The 22,089-nt window shown below is 43.2% G+C and overlaps 1 protein-coding gene and 1 non-coding gene across 6 annotated transcripts in view; one reads left to right on the top strand and one right to left on the bottom strand.

Annotated features, from left to right (window-relative positions):
* Nucleotides 1-22,089, top strand: part of PLCG2 (phospholipase C gamma 2) — a 105,705-nt gene that overhangs the window by 71,221 nt on the left and 12,395 nt on the right. For all 5 annotated transcript variants that reach the window (XM_061594092.1, XM_061594091.1, XM_061594093.1 and 2 more), the window contains exons 19-27: nucleotides 2,404-2,523; nucleotides 5,710-5,890; nucleotides 7,210-7,278; nucleotides 7,623-7,732; nucleotides 8,432-8,528; nucleotides 10,272-10,338; nucleotides 11,290-11,447; nucleotides 12,436-12,538; nucleotides 15,081-15,290. In XM_061594092.1, the coding sequence (XP_061450076.1) occupies nucleotides 2,404-2,523; nucleotides 5,710-5,890; nucleotides 7,210-7,278; nucleotides 7,623-7,732; nucleotides 8,432-8,528; nucleotides 10,272-10,338; nucleotides 11,290-11,447; nucleotides 12,436-12,538; nucleotides 15,081-15,290 (1,115 nt within the window). The remainder of the gene's footprint in view (nucleotides 1-2,403; nucleotides 2,524-5,709; nucleotides 5,891-7,209; nucleotides 7,279-7,622; nucleotides 7,733-8,431; nucleotides 8,529-10,271; nucleotides 10,339-11,289; nucleotides 11,448-12,435; nucleotides 12,539-15,080; nucleotides 15,291-22,089) is intronic.
* On the bottom strand, nucleotides 13,909-14,015 carry LOC133369461 (U6 spliceosomal RNA). The gene has a single exon (XR_009758894.1). It is a non-coding gene; the product is annotated as a U6 spliceosomal RNA (small nuclear RNA).

Genomic DNA, 22,089 nt, shown 5'->3' with positions numbered 1-22,089 from the left:
GGGGCAAGCTTTTTCACCAAGCGTTTTCCACCTGCCTTGCCCCAACACTCTGCTTGGACCTTTGTAAGGAAGAGCTGCAGACTGAGAGGTGCTGCTGCAGGGGTGAGACTGTGCTGGGACCATCGAGGGGCAAGTTTTTCCACCTGCTTTGCCCCCTCATCCCTGCTCTTAGTGACATTTTTCTGGGGACTGACCTTTACCAGGAAGATGAATGCTTTTGGTTTTTATCTGTTGTTGCTTTTTAGAAATGCTAGGATTTTGTTAGCTTGAATTTTTGTAAATTGTATTGTTTTTATTTGTAGTTTGTATTTGTGTTTTTCTACTTGTGTGTAAGCTGCCTTGGGGGGCTATTGGGCCAAAAGGAAGCCTAGAAATAAACCATAACATAACATAAAATAACATACCTCTGATGCAGCATCACCTTCTTGGGTTCTTCTGCTTCAGACTGGTACACAGGAAAGGGCTAGAACAGTCCTGCGAGGAGGAGGGTGGGATGGGGACAGATCTCCCTCTAAGGATGAAAACAAGTAAGAACAATAACAAGACACTCAACAGGTTCTTCAGTGAATGTACCTTCACAATTGGACTGACAAATGCGTATACCAGTAAATCCACCGCTTGTTAAGCCATCAGTCTTGCCCAGCCCATCTGCCGCTACCTTTGCCTATTCCAGCTGAGGAAAGATTACCAAGCATCCTACAACTGAACAAGCAATCCTCTTACCTTGCATAGATGCCTGAGATGAGAGGAAGCCATGCTCCTTCCATTAGTCCGTGGAGCCATCCTTTTATTTATTTGCTGAGAACTTTGCAAAATGAGTGGATCGACATGCCATGCCTTCTTCCTTTCTATTTGCTTCATATTGCAGGGGTGGAAAGTAGATGATCCTCTCATTTCTGTGGCTGTGGGGCACTTTTGTTAATATTCCCCAGTTGGAAAAAGTTGTAACAGCAATGTCAGGACAGTAAGTCCAGGGCAAGGTGGATAGTGGGACAAGATCAACATCTGATTCACTGTTGTGCTCATCTGTCAAGGCGAAAAGAGACTCCAACAGATCCATTTAGTTTAAATTCTCATGCAGTCCCACATCTTACTTCCTCGCAGTTTGCTATCCTGCCCTCTTGCTTTTCTCCTCAATTGCACCCTGATGAAAAGCGCTTCAAAGCAGCTACAGTGCAATTAATGACAGTCACAAGGAGAGTTGAGGTCACCTCACCCAAGCACCTCTAAACATTGGATCTACTTTCTATGGGATTGAGAGAGGCCTGCATTTAAACAAATAGGTCTGCCATTGTCATCTCTAATTTGGCTTTTTATGCCAGAGGTTCCATGAGGAACTCCCAATCCAAAAGTGGGGATTTGGTGTCAGGACTGATCAGCAAGCCCCTTTGAAGGTCCTCTTTCAGTGTCTTCAAAGGGAAGCGCTGCAAGCCCTGCTTTGTCCATTTGCAGCTGTGATTTGAAGCCAAAGAACACCTGCAAGCAGACTTCAGAGGGGCTTGCTGTACCTGCTGGTTGGCGGTTACGGCGAGGCCCTTAGAAGTTGTCACCTGACATCATAATGATGTCAGATGAATGTCAAATGGGTGGCTCTGCCCACTTCTCAGAGTGACTCACAGGGGCTGGAGGAACCTGTTCCCTACCTCTGCTCTATTCAGTTGCAAACCCAGGAGGAAGTGGGTGCAAGATTGGTAGTGATGGCGAGATTCATAGAATCATAGAATAGTAGAGTTGGAAGGGGCCTATAAGGCCATCGAGTCCAACTTAGTCCAACTCAGTGCAACTTAAAGCTTATTTGACAGGCAGCTGTCCGGCTGCCTCTTGAATGCCTCCAGTGTTGGAGAGCCCACCACCTCCCTAGGTAATTGGTTCCATTGTCATACCGCTGTAACAGGAAGTTTTTTGTGATGTTGAGCCAAAATCTGGCTTCCTATCACTTGAGACATTATTCCATGTCCTGCACTCTGGGATAATTGAGAAAAAGTTCTGGCCCTCCTCTGTGTGACAACCTTTCAAGTACTTGAAGAGTGCCATCATACCTCATTGTTCCCTCCCACCTCCCAAAAATATGCTGCTGTTACCAGTCAGAGTAACCCCATTGTGTGCACATTGCTTTATTAGTTTTTGGAATGCCTCTCTCCTTATATTCGCAAGCGTACTTTTTTCCACACCCTGAGGTGTCTTGTTCAGGTTTTATAGGACTGGGCTTCTCATGCAGTGAAAGCAAGAGGAGCTAACGCTCTTGGCACTTAGCAGTCACTTGCTGTTTTGCTAATGGCAAGAGGGACAAAATCTATGCATCATTGAGCATCTGTTGTCTGAAATCACAATTCTGTTGCTGACCTGTAGTTCTTAATGGGAATATGTCGAACTCTGAAACCACCTCTGTTACTGTTTTTGTAGTTGGTATTACAATAACCTGAGCCGGGGAGAAGCAGAAGATATGCTGATGCGAATTCCTAGAGATGGAGCCTTTTTGATAAGGAAGAGAGATGAACCCAATTCTTATGCCATGACTTTCAGGTGAGATAAGAACTTTATAAACATGATCTGATTTGACATGCATGGTCCAGGAGTTGGACCTTAAAGCTATCTGTGGCAAGGGCGAAAGGTGAGTATGTAGTCCTCTTCAGGACGATGTTAAGGTGCAGAACACCTATTAGAACCTATTAGAATTCTTTGAGAGTGTCAACAAGCATATAGATAGAGGTGATCCAGTGGACATAGCGTACTTAGACTTTCAAAAAGCGTTTGACAAGGTACCTCACCAAAGACTTCTGAGGAAGCTTAGCAGTCATGGAATAAGAGGAGAGGTCCTCTTGTGGATAAGGAATTGGTTAAGAAGCAGAAAGCAGAGAGTAGGAATAAACAGACAGTTCTCCCAATGGAGGGCTGTAGAAAGTGGAGTCCTTCAAGGATCGGTATTGGGACCTGTACTTTTCAACTTGTTCATTAATGACCTAGAATTAGGAGTGAGCAGTGAAGTGGCCAAGTTTGCTGACGACACTAAATTGTTCAGGGTTGTTAAAACAAAAAGGGATTGCGAAGAGCTCCAAAAAGACCTCTCCAGACTGAGTGAATGGGTGGAAAAATGGCAAATACAATTCAGTATAAACAAGTGTAAAATTATGCATATTGGAGCAAAAAATCTTAATTTCACATATACGCTCGTGGGGTCTGAACTGGGAGTGACCGATCAGGAGAGAAACCTCGGGGTTGTAGTGGACGGCACGATGAAAATGTCAACCCAGTGTGCGGCAGCTGTGAAAAAGGCAAATTCCATGCTAGGGATAATTAAGAAAGGTATTGAAAATAAAACAGCCAATATCATAATGCCATTGTATAAATCTATGGTGCGGCCGCATTTGGAATGCTGTGTACAGTTCTGGTCGCCTCATCGCAAAAAGGATATTCTAGAGTTGGAAAAGGTTCAGAAGAGGGCAACCAGAATGATCAAGGGGATGGAGCGACTCCCTTACGAGGAAAGGTTGCAGCATTTGGGGCTTTTTAGTTTAGAGAAAAGGCGGGTCAGAGGAGACATGATAGAAGTGTATAAAATTATGCATGGCATTGAGAAAGTGGATAGAGAAAAGTTCTTCTCCCTCTCTCATAATACTAGAATTCGTGGACATTCAAAGAAGCTGAATGTTGGAAGATTCAGGACAGACAAAAGGAAGTACTTCTTTACTCAGCGCATAGTTAAACTATGGAATTTGCTCCCACAAGATGCAGTAATGGCCACCAGCTTGGACGGCTTTAAAAGAAGATTAGACAAATTCATGGAGGACAGGGCTATCAATGGCTACTAGCCATGATGGCTGTGCTGTGCCACCCTAGTCAGAGGCAGCATGCTTCTGAAAACCAGTTGCCGGGAGCCTCAGGAGGGGAGAGTGTTCTTGCACTCGGATCCTGCTTGCGGGCTTCCCCCAGGCACCTGGTTGGCCACTGTGAGAAGAGATGGGCCACTGGCCTGATCCAGCAGGCTCTTCTTATGTTCTTATGTAACAGTGAATGGACATCAAAGGGGCCAGAAGCAGGTCAGTAGATAAGGTCAGGTAGATGGCCAGGTCCCAAAAAGCAACAGTCCAAGCCAAGTGAAGAGTTGCAAGACAAAGGAATCTCTGGAGCAGCTACTCCATCAGATATAAATTGCTCAGAGAGAAACCAAGCCTGAAGAAACAGTCAATTCAAACTGCTTGTTTTGACTTATAAAGCCTTATGTGTCTCAGGACCCCAATACCTCAAGGATCGCCTCTCCCCACATGAACCAACCTGGACTCGGCGTTCTTCATCTGAGGCCCTTCTCTGTGTGCCCCCTCCAAGGAAGGTGTGGAGGGTGGCAACAAGAAAACAGGCCTTTGCAGTGGTAGTTCCCCACTTGTGGAATGCTGTCCCCTGGTAGGTATGCCTGGTGCCATCACTAACTGTTTTTAGGCAGCAGGCAATAACCTTCCTTTTTACCCAGGCTTTTGGCCCTTAACTTGAAGGGCTTTAGGTGTCAATGGCCTCTTTGAATGTGGCAGGTCTTGCAAGACCTGTCTTTATTTGTATTGATCAGTTTTTAGATGATGCTGTGTTTGTCGTCTTAATGGGTTTATTTTTTATTATTGATTTTAATCCTGTAATTGTAAGCTGCTTTGGGTTGATTTGCAAGGAAAGTGAAATAATAATAATAATAATAATAAAGGCCAGGTCAAGCTGTTCAGCTGGACTAAAGAGTGGCAGCACTTCTCTCTTGTAAACCGCTTAGAGGCTTCCTTACAATCAAGCAGTATATTTATTAAATTTCTTACTTGCTTTTCTTCATAAAAATGAACCCACAGTGACATACAATAAAAAGATTAAAACCAATATAAAATTAACACAAATTAAAAAATTGGGGGAAAAAACACAATACATGGATAAGATGGTGGAACAACCCACCCCCTAAAAGAGGCTACAGGGTCAAAAGCCCTCCAAAAAGTAAGAGTCAAATGCCTGGGAAAAGAGGAATGCTTTTGCCTGGTACCTACAGATAGATAATGATGGTGCCAGACATGGGGAGAGCATTCCATAAATGGGGGGCCACCACTGAGAAGGCCCACTCTCATGTTACCATCCTCTGCACCTCCCTCTGAAGAGGAACACGAAGGGCCTCAGATGCTAAACTCTGGGTCCGGATTGGTTAATATGGGGAGAAGCAGTCCTTGAGGTATTGGGAGTCCCGAGCCATATAAGGCTTTATAGGTCAAGACCAGCACTTTGAATTGTTAATTTTTATTTATTTATCTGAGTAGTACTACAATGCAGGAAAGATCTGACCCACAGCTTCCTGTTTGCTGCCCTAGTGGCACAGAAATTAAGGCCCTAAGGTCATACTGTCAGAACAGTATGGCAGGGGAAAGGTTTAAAGTTTGTGTGTGTGTGTGTGTGTTGTGGGTGCTGGCTGGGTAGGTGCAGGGAAGGAGTGGATTAAAATCCTAGCTGGAGAATAATTTGGGGCTTGTAATGCTTGCCCTGTGTAGGAGGCAACCACTACAAGCCCCTGAAATACGTACTTCTGTGCCAGGAAATCCAAGTTTTTAATGTATCTCTAAATGGCCTTGTCCCCCTCTTTAAGAACATATCTATACAGGAAGATCTCGCCATGCCTCCTCAAAGCCCAAGGGCTGATAACACTGTCTTTCTGGCATTTTTCTAAAGCTTGATCTCTACTAATTAATTCCACAGAGCTGAGGGGAAAGTGAAGCACTGCCGTATCAAGCAAGAAGGCCGCCTCTTTGTCCTGGGAACGTCAGCTTATTTTGAAAGTTTAGTGGAACTGGTGAACTACTATGAGAAACACCCATTGTATAGGAAAATGAAGCTGCGCTATCCTGTGACTGAGGAACTGCTGGAACGCTACAGCATGGCAAGTGTTTGATGTTTTTCACCAAGTTGCTAAAGGTTTGCGTAGAATGCTGGGCGACTTCCAGGGATTTATTGTGTGCTTGTGTATTTCCTATCTACCCACAAGAGGTCCTCCTAAAAGCAGTTTTAGTCTGCTGAACATTTTTGAATTTTGATAATTATATATGGCACCTAGGACCATGAGCCATCCCAGACAGGTTCTAAGGCTGAACCTGCTTAGCTTCAACACTAAATAAACCTCTTACAGCATCTTATGGTTTTTTTCACTCCCTTTCCTGGATCTAAGGTGGTAACACCTAAATCTGGTGCAGGTGTAAAAGTGGGAATCTGGATATTTCAATGGAAATGAATAAATAAATGACCAGGGATTTTGCTTATCTGGGATTTCAAACCAGCTTCATGTTGTGTTTAAGAGATCTCACCGTTTTTATGGGGGTGCCAGGCCTAAGTAGATAAATTTTCTTATGACTTTTTGTTTTTCCCTGGTAGTATGCAAGTAGGTCTAGTTGATTAGTGGTTGGATAGTTCTCCCTTTTGACCAGTTGATTTGGCCTGTTACAAGTCAGTGATTCCAAGTGGCGCCTTATAAGCTACAATTTTTGTTCTGGAGTGGAAGATGACATAGTAAACCAGTCTTTTCCCAACTTGGTGCCCTCCAGATTTTGAACTACTTCCATCCCTCTAAGCCAGCATTTTTGTCTTAACTCCTCGTGCTACACAGAAGAATCCATGCATGAGGGAGTTATTTTTTTCTGTCTTTTTGTACAGAAAGCAGAGACACTGATAATTTACATTCTTTTTACCAATGAGTTAAATAAGAGACAAATGATAATTATTTTTCCTAGGACTTTTTAAAAAAATTACCGATGTTGTCAGTCACTATGAAATCTTCAATTTCTAGTTGAAAGATTAAAAACAAGGCAGAAAACTTTGCCAAACTACTGCTGACATTTATTTTTGGAAATCCCAAAAGTGAGGTGGGGTGGGAAAATCCACACATTTATTTATTTATTTATTTATTTATTTATTGCATTTGTATACCGCTCCATAGCCGAAGCTGTGTGGTTTACAACAGTTAAAAACATTAAAAACAAATATACAAATTTAAAAACACATTCTTAAAAAGCAATTTAAAAACACATGCTAAAATGCCTGGGAGAAGAGGAAAGTCTTGACCTGGCACCGAAAAGATAACAGAATTATGCTCAATTACTAGAAGTGTATTTGGACAAAGGAATTTCTTATGTTAACACATTAACCAAAAGCTTTGAATTGCTTTTTCCAGGTGTGCAATTAATTTTTTTTCTTTTTCAATCTCAGGAGAAAGATCCTAACTCTTTATATGATCTAAAGGCGTACGTGGATCCCAAAGACATAAAGCCTTCTGTGGTATGTTAAAGTTTTGTTCTAACGTAATCTTTATCTGAGAGAACAGAGATACTTTATCTTAATTTCCTGTTTAGAAAACTGAAAAGGTTGATTATAAGTCAAAGTGCATTTGGTGGATGGAAAAAAACGAGAGAGAGAAAGAGAGACTCACCCAGCCTTCGCCAGCCCTAGTGTCCTCTATATGTTTTGAGCTGCAACTCCCATCAACTTCAAGCGAAACATCTGGAGGACCACAGCTGTTCTAATCATTGTTTCTTGATTGAATTGCTGTTTTTTTGTGGTGGTTCCCCCAAATTCAGTAATCACTTTGACAGGTAGCCCCTTTCCACTTGTTTTTCTTGAAGCCTCAGAGAACTGTTAAAGCCTTGTACGACTACCAAGCGAAAAGAGAAGACGAGCTGACTTTTTGCCGGGGGGCCTTAATTCATAATGTCTCGAAAGAAAGTGGTGGCTGGTAAGAAGAGAACTTTTATATTTTTGCTACTGCTTGTTGATACTTTCTATAGAACAAACATTGTCTCAATCACATATTTCACTCCATGGCTTTGAGCAAGGCTCGGTTTTCTTTTTCTTTGAAATGTAAACTTTTCAAAGGGTGGTTGTGGGAATGAATGAGAGAGCAAATAAGAGGGTGGAGGAGGGGGAATCAAGCTTCAAAATGGTGCACAGGAAAACATTTATTAACTTTTCCTATATATGCCCAACACATTTTGGTTTACACCTTCCTTGGGGGCAAAGATCACTTCGATCTGCAGAAATTGGACTTCTGCAAGTACCACTTAGTGTCAGTTCTGCGTTTGTAAGGAGTCATTCCTTCAGTGTGGCAGCCCCTTGTACTTTGGAACCCCCTGCTTTATTGACATTAGGCAGGAACCATCATTGTATTCTTTTAGATGCCTGCTGAAAACATTTTTGTGGGCCTATGCAGACAAACTATTTAGTGCCATGTTTTATTGTTTTAAGGTGTTTTTAACAGTTTTTAAATGTTTTAAGTATATTTTTATTTTATTTGTAATTGTATCTCTTACCACAATGTGTTTGCTTTAGGTATTATTGTTGTTGTTGTTGTTGTTGTTGTTGTTATTATTATTATTATTATTAATAATAATAATAATACTTCAGTAGGCTGGTACATGTTCTCTCAATTTGTCAGGTGGAAAGGAGATTATGGATACAAAGTTCAGCACTATTTCCCAGCCAATTATGTTGAAGAGATGTCTTCTGATAACATGGAAGAACTTGAGAATCAGGTAGGAAGATCCACATTTAATTGTTTCTCATATGCTAGAATGTATATTTCACTATACTCACAAAACCCATTCAGCTGTTCCAAAAAAGGTGATTAGCGTGCAGATGCTCCTGTGTGTAAGGTTTCCTTTCTGGCCGCTGTCCCATATCTGCACAAAGGTGCAGCGTTGTGGGCAAAGGGTAGGATTGCACCTTTCTCCATGGTGTGCACACAAACAGAAGGTTGGGTTTAGTAGCCTTTTAACACTTTTCTTTGTCAAGAATCTTTGTTACAGGGCAGGTGTATCTATTTTCAGCTTTGACATTTTTGAGGGTGTGCCATTGTACAAGCAATTCTCCCCATTTCTAAAGCGATACAGTCGCGTGGAGAATTGTACCATGTTTGTGCTTGCATGCCTGAATAGGTCTGGGAAGATGTGTGGGAGACCTCACACCTTCACACTAGTAAATGAGGCTAGAGTCTTAAATTACTTCAGCTGCACCCTCTGATGCTTCAAGGTTAACAAGAGAAGCTCCAAGCTGCATGGGAGGAACTGGTGCTGCTTGCTTTGCTCCAGCAGCGTGGGAAGGAGTGGTGCTGCTGCAACTCCCAGCACGATAGTGCAAGAGCTAATGGCTGTGTTTGTGTGCAGTACTTAGCCCCAAATCCTGGCTTAATAAGCAAGGATGTGCATGGAGCTCCTTGGCAGGCATTTTGCTTCTCCTTTCACACAAATGGCTGGATTTAGCACTTAGTTGTAGCTTCCTGAACCAAGACGCTATTCCTAATGGCTTCCAAACATGCAAGGAAGGGAAGGCAACTTAAACCATGGCTTCAGATCCTGGCTTTTTTTTGAAGCTGTTAACGAGTTTCCAGGTTCATGCATAATGGGAAGCCATAGTTAAGTGCTGAATCTTGACTTATTCAGCTACACATGCAAAGGTAGAAACAAACCAGCCGCCATTAAAGGGGCAGCATGCTGCTGCATGTCACTTGTGCATAACCTGGCTTAGTGTTGGCGCACGTGCAGCCAGTGTGAGAACCCAGTCTTTAAATTGACAGGGGAAAGTTGTGTAGCACAATCCAAAATGTACTGGTTTAGTGCTAGATGACTGAATGTCTTAACATAAATATTGGTGTTCAGTATTAGTTATGCCAGTGCCAGAGAATAAGACTCTCGGACTGGGGAAAGGATACTTGCCTGTGCTGATTAAAGAACTTAATGGAGAGTGAAAAATGTGCTGTGTCTCAAAAAGCAGAACTTGATCCTCTGAAAAGCTTGATTTTTCCAGCTCTACAATTGAATTGCAAGGAATGTAACTATTAGAATGTTAATAACAGCCAGCAGGATAGTGGTTAAGGGATTTTCTTAGGCTTACTATCACCCAGCAGTTTAATATTTTATCATTGTTAGTATTATTCCGTGACAGGAAAAGTGTACATTTAAGGAGTGAGTATAAGTGTAGTTCCTATGCTTATAAGATAAACAAAATGAAGACAAAATTTAGGTTGACGGTAAACTTGAAGAACAGATTGGTCATGTGACTTTGCAGCAGTTTAAATTATGCAGCAAAATCATCATTAGCTACCCATAAACCCAGCTTTAGGGATAATTGGTCTTTCCCATAGTGAAAATCATGGTTATTTTTAAGGATTGTTTTTGGCAATCTAATGGGATTATGACAGTTAGTATTCTATATCCTGAGGATATTTTATAAAGGAGTAAAATGACCACATTGAAATATAATAAATCTTTTCATTGCAGATAATAGAAGACAATCCTTTAGGATCATTATGCCGGGGTATTTTGGACCTCAATATGTATAATGTTGGTATGTATCCCTATGACTTACTGTGCTGTCTTGTCTCTTTAAATTTAAATCAGCATATGGGTATGAGAGAAAAGAGGAAAGAAAACAGTTTGTAAATTATGCCTGTGTTTTATATGTCATAATATAAAACCTCATAATGTTGCTTGTTCGGTTCTAGGGTCTTTTGGTGTTATCCATCAAAATCTACCCCAGCTGTATTCTAGTTTTTGAATGACAAGCCCTCTTTTCAAGGATGCTACTGCAATCTCTTATCCAACTATAATTTTGGAGGCGAGGCACTTGGAGGCGTGGAGGAAATAGCTGAACTCCTATTAGGCAGCCCCCTTTTAAAAGAATAGATTGAATGCATGCTCAGAAAAGGAGAGTGGGGAGGGCACAACCTCAGTCAAATAAAAATACACTCAAAAGCTTCATAAAATGGCAGAGTATTTCTGTGAGGCAAGTGAAGCTAGTATTGTTGCCTAAATGAGGGGCTACATGAACATTCTTGCACTGAGGTTGTGCACTGAAGAAGTGGATGGTTGGCAAAGAATTAAAATAAAATTGGAAAACGTCAACAAAAATGATATATAACAACAACAGGGAGTATTGTGGCACAGACTAACAAATTTTGTTACTGCATAAGCCATGATAAATAAATTAGAAATAAATTATGGCAAATTTATAATGGCATCTTGCTGAAGTGGACTCTTGTCCATAAAAGCTTACATCATAATAAACCTATTAGTCTTTAAGATCCCCCAGGACTCCTCAGCTGCTCTGAATCAAAGGATGCTGTAGAGCAGCTAAAGTGTTTTTCTATAAGAATTTTAATATTTCTGTTTTGTAATACATAGTTTTAGTGATTAATTTGCATCCTACCAGAATCTCAAATGAACTTGTCTGAAGTGCTGTTTGAGGCCTTAAAAAGTGTTTTCATATGTACCTTTTATTGTTTCGGATTCCCAATAGCAAAAATGCCACAGGGAAAACATGGAAAGTCTTTTGTCTTCATCCTGGAACCTAAAAGTCCTGAAGATCCTCCTGTTGAGTTTGCGACTGAGAAAGTGGAAGAACTATTTGAGTGGTATCAAAGCATCAGGGAAATCACATGGAAAACGGCTGAAGAGGTACAGGTCCTGCTCTTATTGGGGCCCTAATTTTCAGCAACTAATTTTTAGTAACCGTAATTTTGATTTGAGTAAAGGCTGAAGGACCAGTGACATTGTCCCCCCTCACTGACTGGTCCCCTTGCAAGCAAAGAGGCTTTGGGAGAGGAGGAGGTGGAGGATTATCTTCACCCCTTATATATCCAGTCAATTATCTGCAGGAGGCCCTCACCTCTTATCAGGAGGTCTGTTCCACACAACATAGGAAGTGGACCTTTAGTGTTGTGGCACCTACCCTTTGCAATTCCTTCCCCATAAATATTAGACAGGCGCCATCTCTATTATCTTTTCGGCACCTACTGAAGACTTTCCTCTTCCTACAAGCCTTTTAAGTAGAGACCTTATCCCAGTCCGCATCTGTGTTGGAATTGTTTTTATGAAGGGGTTTCTAAGATGTATTCAATGTTTTATCGTTTGCTGTTTGCCGCCCTGGGCTCCTTTGGGGAGGAAGGGTGGGATATAAATTTAATAAATAATAAAAAAGATGATAAATTATATAGGTAATTTAATGCACCACTACATTTTTTCAAAGAAATCTCTGATAGCTTTATAGTATCATAAAAATTTATTATGTGCCTTGTAGTTCATGTGACTTTAACACACGTTTTAACTTTAAAATATTGCCTCAAAGTCAAAGCATGCATTTTTCTGGGTGGTGAAAGTTCAGTTTTATAGCCTGAAGATTGAATAGCACCACCAAAATGCATTTGCCCTTTTTTAAAAACAACAACACTGGCTTCAGAATTCAAACTTAGAAAACTGTTAAATACTGTATCAGTGGGCCTCCTGTTTTGACACCAGGGCAATTTTGGCACAAGGATGTGTGCAGGGACAAATGTAAAATTCAAAAATTAATTTTACAATTTTCTGTTCCTTGGACACCTGTTGAGTGATGTCAGTACAGATGGCTGCCCTCAACTAATGTAGTACTGATGTGTTAAACCCTCAGGCAACTTTCAGGGTTTTCTGGGAAAAGAAGCAATTAATTGCCATGGAATTATCTGACTTGGTGGTCTACTGCATACCTACAAGCAAAATGAAGGATAACCTAGGTAATCCATTTTTAATTATGAATTTGAACCCCTCATCTGCTAGATATGATCAAAGATGTCTTGACTGCAGATTTTGGAAAGGAACCTTTTTTAAAATATGTAAATTGTTTCTGTATTTTGATGTTTTCATGTCTGATTGCTTATACCTTTATGCCCCACTACAATTTCTCAGATAATAGGTAATATATGTGCAAAATCCTTCCATGTCTACAATCTTTTGCTGTTGCACCAATAGGTACAAGAAAGATGCAAGAGTCACTTGCACATCAGTGAGTCCAATACAATTTTTTTCCAGTTCTGGTTGCTGCACAAAAAAAGACACTAGAACGTATCCGGGGGAGACCAACAAACATTAGAAAAAGGTTTAGATGCTCAAGTAGAGGGAGTGAGTTGGGCTGGTTTAATCTAGAGGGAGAGAACTTAATCAGCCTTCAGATAGAAAGGTTTTGACTTATGGCGTATAAGTTACTCTTTTTGCATGCTTGCTCGGGACAAGAATAAAAATGACGGTTACAAATTGCAACTGATAATATTTAGAAACTTCTCCCGAATATCCAGTCTAATAGCAATAGTGGCTGAGCATGAGAGCAAGGTGCCTAGATTTACAGAGGAACCTGCACCGCTGGAGGCAGTGGGTTCAATCCCTGAGGCAAGGCAATTCATTGGAGGGCCTTTTTGAGGTTACTGCCTACTGTGGATCAGAAGGATTAGGCTAGGCTACTTAGTGTCAGGGAGACGGGCATGCTTTGGTAACTCTCCATATGTGGGATAAAAAGCATGGGTGTACTTGGGGGACACCATCGGTGTGGGCTGGTACTAAACCTGCCTTTCACACACGGTGATCCCGTTGTCTGGGAAAGAGAGCAAATTTTGTGTCTTTCCAAATCACAGTAGCCTGCTTCTCTTGCCCCATACAATTCTTTGGAGCCACTGAGCTAGCCCTCATCTATATAGCCCTTCTATAATTTGGTTGCCCCATAATGTATTGTTAGAATGGCAAAACTCAGGGTACTGGCTTTTCTCCTGCTGGCTCTAGGACACCTGCAAAGTGAGTATTGTCTTCCTCTCTTGTTGCTTCATAAACAAACAAACAAAAAATATCATGGCTGTGTATAAATAAAATCATTAACATTTTAAATGCTAAAATACAGAAAAAATGGCCAGCACTTATATATATGTACATATATATCTGGATCTGGATCTATCTATATAACAAAAGTTGTGTACCACTTAACTGACAAAAACCTCTAAGTGGTTTACATAAAATATAAAATTTTCATTAAAAATATCAATAAAATCAAATGTTAAAAGACAAGTTGACATATAATTTATCAAAATATAAATAAAAATAAGAGGGTTTTTTTTCTTTTCTTTTTTGGGAACGCTTCACGAATTTGCGTGTCATCCTTGTGCAGGGGCCATGCTAATCTTCTCTGTATCGTTCCAATTTTAGTATATGTGCTGCCGAAGCGAGCACAATAAAAATAAGAGGTTTTGAAATAAATCACATGCTAAAATTACATGATTAAAATTTCGTGTCTGGGTGGGCTTGATTAAATAAATGTGTTTTAGCAGGCACCGAAAGCAGTTCAGCAAATGTGCCTTCCTAATATCAATGGGCAAGGAGTTCCAGAGAGTAGGTGCTCCCACACTACACACACACAATGGAAGATAGCTTTTTTAAAAGTGCAATTTACTAGGGATGATGCCAGAGTCTCAATTTGCCGGTTTTTCAGACTTACCTCTTCGGGTCTCTGAAAGCTGGTGTGTGTGCATGCAACCCCCCCCCCCAAAAAAAAAAAACCTGTTGGGATATGAATATGAAACAAACAATAAGAAAAAAAGTAGACACCGTGAATGAGCAAGAAGGAAAATATTGGAAGGTAAGTGTGGCAGAAAACCAGAGTGGCTGTAGTTTCCCTTTCTGAAGTGCCAAACATAGTAAATAAACGTCCCTGAAACACATACTGACATTGCAAGTCAATATGTAAAACATTCAGGAAGTATGCCCTCCCTAGGGATTCTGAGCAAATTTTCCTAATTGCTAGTTAGATTTAGCTAGGTAATGCATCCTCTAAGAAATAATTTATAGAACACCAAATCGTGGCATCCTTCTGATGGTTTTTAAGGTTGTTCCAGCTTACCTACCATGTTTAAGTGCATGGGTGACTTACCTGCGACGTGTGTGTCAGGAGTGGCAGAGGCAGTAGGAAGTTGTGGCATTCCTGAAAAAGGAGCAGGAGGGCTGATGGGCTTGGTGACAAAATCAACTCATGCCGGCATCCCAGCCTGCTTCCCTTCCCTTTGCTGTCGCCTGGTCTCTGGCTCACTAGACCAGAGGCAAAACTGAATTGTAGCACATGCTGGACTCATCCATTGGGCTTGACTTGTAGCATGGGTGCCAAAAGTGCTAGCCGTTATAGTTTTAGTGTTTAGAGAAGCACACTTGGGCATGGAACAATGACAACTGACCATCAATATTGCTAAGCTTCATTGGAGTTAGATACTTATATTGGCTTCTTCCCACTTCTAACTTTTGTAGAAAATCCTGATTACAAAGAAATCCGTTCCTTTGTGGAGACCAAAGCAGAAGGCATTGTCAAGCAGAAGCCTATTGAAGTACTAAAATATAATCAGAAGGGACTGACGCGAATATACCCAAAAGGGCAGAGAGTGGACTCCTCGAATTATGACCCTTTTCGCTTCTGGTTTTGTGGCTCCCAGATGGTGGCTCTTAATTTCCAGACACCAGGTAAAAATCACACAGTGGAGTTGCTGAGCCATTTCTCAGCTGACCCACCCATCACTTTATAAGTAAGCACCCTTTCCCTGGAGGTTCCTGGAGGGCAGTTCTGACTCTTGGGATGGAGCCTCCCTCTGCTGTGGAGGCAGAGTCCATTTCTAATTGCCTCACCCAGGGGGAGGGGCCATCCGCACTCTCCAGAGCGGCCCTGCCTTTTGCTGGGAATGGTTGGGTCTAATAGAGCTCCTTAAGAGCTCAGCGGCTTCTAGTGTTTTTAGCTTAATTTTTTATTTTTTTCTCACGCCTTTCTTCTCTTGTCCCCCCTTCACCCACCCTTCCCTTTTACCTTAGTCAAAGTGGGTTTGGGGGGGCATTAGAAGGTGAGGGAGTAAAAAGCAGTGGGCCCCACTCCACAAGACGAATGGAGGTGTGGCTGCTTTTCTGAACAAGCCAGGAACAGCTCGGAAGTTGCAGTGAGGTGCGCCTACTCAGCAGGCAGAGGCACGATCGTGGGTTTCAGTGGGCAGCTGGCATAGAGCGGGCTGCAAGTTTCCTGCCAAAACTGCAGTGCAGCACTGAGTGGCTCTTCACCCACCCCCACCTTGGGATTGGTGAGAGCTCATTTGGCAGCAGCCATGGAGAACAGCAGAGAGGCCAGATTCCAGGCGGTTAGATGCATGGAGGACCAGGCGGGCTGCTCTCATAGCGACCAGGAAGGGTTCTCTTCTAACCGATCTTCCAGGGTCAAATCAGTGGCAGAGCTTCATAACCCATTGGAAGGGGTGAGTGCACATTGTCTCCCCACAACTGGGCTCCCAGGGGGGGAGGAGTTCCTGAAATTCAGGGCTTGAATTAGGGGGATTGTGGCACAGGAGGTAAAGAGTGCCAAGAGCTTGGCAGGTACTTCTAAAGCCCCTGGCATACAGGATTCCCAGCAGGAATCGCAGAGAGACCTGACTAAGAAAAGGAAGGAAAAAGAAAGCACCTTAGCAAGGTATGCCAGGCCAAACACAGGTGCACCAAGTCTCTATCCCTCCAAGCACAGCAGGAGGGTGGTGGCTGTTTTGGGTCTGCTCTCAGATCACTCTCTGTGGAGGAGAGAGAGGAGGGAGAGTTTTCTGAGGAAGAGCTGGAGGCTTCACCTCCTAAGGGGAGGCTGTTCCAGTCTTTCTTCCCAGCTCTAGTGGTCAAGGCTGGGAGAATATTGGAACTCCCTGAAGAGCAGATTACAACCACCAGAGACAAGGCTTAGGAGCTAAATCGTCCTAAGAGGGCCAGCAGGTGGCGGCTACGATTCCTTTTCCTGACTCATTTAGGGAGTTATGGAAAGGGGAGTGGGCTACCTGCAATAAAGACAAACCTTCACACAAACTGGTTAATAAGCATTACCTCTTCCCTCAATGGGTGATGGACCAGCTTAGAACACCGGCAGTAGGTTCCCCCGTTGCGGCTTTGTCATCGTCAGCAACCATCTCATCAGAAGGAGAAAGGGATCCTAGGGACCCCTGCAACAAACACGTAGAGGCAGCCCTGCATAGAGATTTTGAGGAAGAAGCAGCTGTGTTCAGGGCCTCCGCCGCAACTTCCGTCATGGCTCAGGCCAGCATGTTGTGGGCACAGGAGATGGCTGGCAGAGAGGATGTTCCCAAGGCTCTGAGGGGTGGTCTAACCAAAATGCCCATAGCATTTTGAGGCAGATGCCACAAGGGATGCCATGCAACTAAATGCCAGAGCAATGGCGGCTAGCACGGTGGCGCGATGCAGTGTATGGCTGTGGAGCTGGAACGCTGACCCTGGGTCTCAAAGTCTTCTGACAAACTACCCCTTCGGGGGAATGAAACTGTTTGGGGAGCCACTTGAGAAGGTGCTGGTGGAGATGTGGGACAAACAAAAGGCACTCCCAAGCTCTAAGAAGGATGACCACAATCAGCGCCAGAGACAGTCCTTTTGTGTATCCAGGCAATATCAGTGGGAAGCATCCTCTACCAACTACAGGCCATGTTGAACTGAGAGGTCGGGGGATCAGTTTCTTTGCAAAACCAGTCCTCCACATCCTTGTCTTCTAGCCACAAATTTAAGACGTTTCAAATTTCAAAATTTAAGAAGAGCCAGTCGGCCTAACGCCATCCTCCTCAAGGAGCAATAGGAGGCAAACTCAAATGCTTTGCTGACAGGTGAGCGCAGACCACAACAGACAAATGGGTACGCAGAACAGTTTCTTTAGGATACTCCTTGGACTTTTCCAGCCAACCAAGGGAAAAATTTACAGCAACATACAAACACAGAGCATTTTGCAAAGCTATGTCACCTCCTGTCCATCCAAGCAGTGGAACCAGTCCCAACACACGATCGGAGGAGGGGAGTGTTACTCCATCTTTTTTCTCATTCCGAAGAAAAATGGGGAGGTCCGGGCAATACTTGATCTCAAATAAATCAACAGGAGGATGGCCTACAAGAAATTCAAGATGGAGATTCTCAAATCAATTGCTCAGGCAATTGGATGGCTTTGATAGACTTGTCAGATACACAAGAAACACAGGAGGTTTCTGTGATTTTGCTATGGCAACTGGATGGCTTTGATAGACTTGTCAGATACACAAGAAACACAGGAGGTTTCTGTGATTTTGCTATGGAGGTTGGCATTACCAGTACAGAACACTCCCGTTTGGACTTACCTCCACTCCCAGGGTCTTTACAAAGGTTCTAGTGGCCTTGGTGGCTCACTTCAGGACCCTGGGAGTGAGGGTGCATCCTTACCTTGACGACATCTTGGTGAGGGCTCCTGCGAGGGAACAATGCTACACCGACATGCAAAGCATCTTGTCATGCCTTCAGGACCATGGGTTTGTAGTAAACTTCAAGAAAAGTGCTCTTCAGCCTACACAGGACATCACGCATCTGGGGTACAGATAGATACACTACAGTTCTGAATGCGACTTAGGGACAAGCAAGTAGACAAGATTCAGACCCTAGTGAAGAAGGTGGTGTCATTGGAAGCTGGGGATCTGGTGGAACTGGCAAAATTGCAGGGCATGTTGGTGAACTGGGCACGTTTCCACACCCATCCTCTCTTCCAGTTACAGATTCCATGTCAAGAACAAATTGCACAGCTACACACTGAGCATGTGTTGATTCCACAGACTCTTCTCAGAAGACTGAGATGGTGGCTGACTCCTCAGTGGCTGCAGGAGGGAGTAAGACTAGATAGAGATTCTGGTCAGACAGATGATTACTACCAATGCCAGTTTGTTAGGTTGGGGGGCACACCTGGACTCACAAGGGATGCAAGGGGTGTGGTCTACCAAGAAAGTACAGCAGAGCATCAATTAGCTGGAACTGAGAGCAGTTCGATTGGTGATGCTGGAGTTCACTCCCCTCATCAAGGGAAGCCACGTGCTGGTGAGGACTGACAACGTGTCTGCCAAGGGTTATTTGAATCATCAAGGGGGCACGAGATCAAGCGCTGATGTAGGAGGCTCACCAGCTGTTCAGTTGGGTAGAGAGACACCTACAGTCCTTACGAGCGGAGCATGTGGCAGGGACATTAAATGTCACAGCAGATTAGCTCAGCAGGACAGTAGTGTCGGATGCAGAGTAGCAGTTACATCCTCAGGTTTTCCAGCAAGTAATCTATCACTTCAGGAGTCCGATCCTGGACCTTTTTGCAAAGCAACACAACACTCAGTTACCCAATTTCTTCTCCCAGCACCAGTTGGAGGGGACATTGGTGATGGATGCTCTAGTGACAGAGTGGCCTCAGGGACTTCTCTACACCTTTCCCTCCTTCAGCCTCATTCCTCAGACGATTCGATGGATATGTCACATGAGGGCAGAGGTGATACTCGTTGCACCATATTGGCCAAGGAGGTTGTGGTTTCCAGAGTTGATTCATCTATCCAGAGACCCTGGTGCCTTCCATCTGGGGGGAACATCTTGGTTCAGGGACCCATATCTCATCCTCATCCGGACCTCTTCTGTCTGACAGCATGGTGGTTGAGCAGCTCTGGTTGAGGGAGTTGGGGTTCTCAAGGGAGGTTTTAGATATGCTTATGGTTCCTGCAAAGTCTCTGCGAATAAAACATACAGTTCCACTTGGAAGTATTCCTGAGTTGGTGCCATGCTAGGGGGAGAGATCCTTCTTCCAGAAAACTGGTTGACGTTCTGGGGTTCCTCCAGTCAGGATTAGAAAAGGATTTGAGTACAAGCGCTTCTAGGAGACAAGCAGATGCTTTAGGCAGCATTTTTCTTTATCTTCTCACCCTGTTTTCCAATGTTTTCTCAAAGGGGTTGGACAGAGGAATCCTCCAGTGGTTCACCGATTTCCCACATGCAACTTGAACTGGGTATTATCTGTGCTGATGGGGCCCGCTTTTACCCTCTAGCTACCTATGATCTTACGTTTCTGACTCTCAAGACCATTTTCTTAGTGGCCATCACTTCGGCACATAGAGTATCCGAGTTTGGGGCATTGTCTTCGGACAGCCAGCCATGCATCTTTCGCCAGGACAAAGTGGTCCTTTGCCCAGGCCCATCATTTATACCTAAAATTAACTCCGTTTCATAGGTCGCAGGACGTTGTATTGCCATCTTTCTGTGCAAACCCAGGGTCATCCAAGGAAAGGATGTGGCATACCTTGGACGTCCTCAGGACTCTTAGGTTTTATTTGGACAAGACCTCTGCGTTCTGTAAGACAGAGGCTATGTTTGTTTCCTTCAAGGGGAAGTCCCTTGGTCTTAAGGTCTTGTCCTCCTCCATTTCACGCTGAAGGCAGCGATAGTCTTGGCTTTCCAAACTCTTGGGAAAACTCCTCCTGGAGGCCTCACAGCTCATTCCCTGAGAGGGGCTTCTATATCAGGAGCCTTCAAGGGTAGTTTTCCTCTTTTAGATGTATGCAGGGCAGCCATGTGGGCTTTGCTACATTCATTCTCTACACATTATAAGATTGACTCCTGGGCATCTGCAGACGCAGCATTCGGTCAAAAGGTCCTGCAGAGTAGTTCGTGCATGACCATCTGTCCAGACTCCTGCCCTGGGACAAGCAGGTCTGTTATATCCTGACTCTCGGGATATAACAGACCTGCTTGTCCCAGGGCAGGAGTCCGGACAGATGGTCATGCACGAACTACTCTGACTGACTGTCCTCCATGAACCTCCGGGGAAAACATGAAATTCTTACCGTGAATTTCTATTCCCAGGGGTTCCTGGAGGGCAGGATCCCACCTCTTAGTCCTGGACAGCGGGTCATGCATTGTTAGAGGCTTCTGCCAGCATCCCACCTGTGGTGAGGTAGCTAGGGTCCCTCAGGGATTTCCTGGCATATTTCTTAACTGTGCCACTAACAAGTGTTCTTGGTTTCATTAGTTAGTTCGTTTGCATGTTCCCTGTTAAAGTCTGTTTTAATAAGTTCCAGTAGGGCCTGTGGAAGCAGCAAGCCAATCGAGCAGGAGCTTGGCTATGACGCGGGATCCTGGATGGGGTTGAGGGCTCGTCCTTGCTCTGACATCCAGTCTGGAGAGTGGGGATGGCCCCTCCCCCTGGGTGAGGCAGTTAGAAGTGGACCCTGCCTACACAGCAGAGGGAGGCTCCAGCAAGTCAGGACTGCCCTCCAGGGAATAGAAATTCACTGTAAGAATTTCATGTTTTTCCTCCCAAGGTGTCCTGCTTAATGGAAAAGGGGAAGCCCTCACATTTTCATGTCACTTGCTAAATGTATTATAATCGTATGTTGCACTGTTTGTGGCACATCTAAATATTGGAAGGGTAAAGAATATAAGTGTGTCTTATGGGAACTCATTTAAGCATAAATTAATCTAAGCCTTTGCATGTGAATGCTCCCTGTGTGTAGGATCGGCTTTTTCATATTATTATTTGGTACAAATGTGTTCCTTACAGTTTAAGCAAGAATTGCACGGAGACCAAAGGGAGCAAACCCTTAGGTATATGTACACTTATACGGCACAATTTATATAAAATGTTATGTTGTATTTTACAAACTAAATGTTTACATTAACACTCTGGAAAAATTGGTCTGTTCTTGTAAACAGAGTTGAAACTTTTACAGTTTCACTGACAGGTGGGAACAACTTTAAACAGAAAGCTATTTAAGCTGCCAACCACCCATCTAACACCTGCTGTTTGCTTGTTTTTCAGTCTCTTATAAACTATTGAATACTACTTCAGCAAGACCATTAAAAGCTGAAGAAATGGTTTCTCTTTTTGCCAGTCACTTTCTCATTGCTTTATGGTAGTGACTCCTGAATAGTAGTCTAGGAGTTTTTTATTTATTTATTTATTATTAAATTTGTTAGTCACCCATCTGGCTGGTTGTCCAGCTACTCTGGGCGACGTACAAGATAAAACAGTATATAAAACAATTAATGCAGCTGAAAGTGGCTAAATAGGAGTTAGTTTGTGGAAAGGGTGTGAAGAGACCCACAGTCAGTCACTACTTTGGTAATATCCTTCTTTGAGTCTGACAGTAGCTAATCAATTTTCTGCAAATCCAGTCATCACCCCTCCAGTAACTGAAAAAATAAATGTGTGAAAAACTTCCTTCGGAATTGAACAGTGTGAGATGTCTTTTGCAATACTATCCTCACTAAACAAAAGGGTAATTCAGAAGGGAGATTTGTATATCACTCATCACAGTTGATTTGCATTTATTATTCAGGCAAAACTCCCAACACTTGCCCCTAGTCTTTCTCTCCCATCCATCCCCAGCATGGGAAAATGGTGTGGGAAATGCTTTCCTGTGGCACTATTGCATATCCCCGCAACCTGAACTTGTCATTGATATTGATTGGACTG

The sequence above is a fragment of the Rhineura floridana genome, chromosome 13 (assembly GCF_030035675.1).
Source record: "Rhineura floridana isolate rRhiFlo1 chromosome 13, rRhiFlo1.hap2, whole genome shotgun sequence".
Lineage (NCBI taxonomy): Eukaryota > Metazoa > Chordata > Lepidosauria > Squamata > Rhineuridae > Rhineura > Rhineura floridana.
Note: the sequence above shows the minus strand (reverse complement) of the source record. Positions and strands in the feature narration are given on the sequence as shown.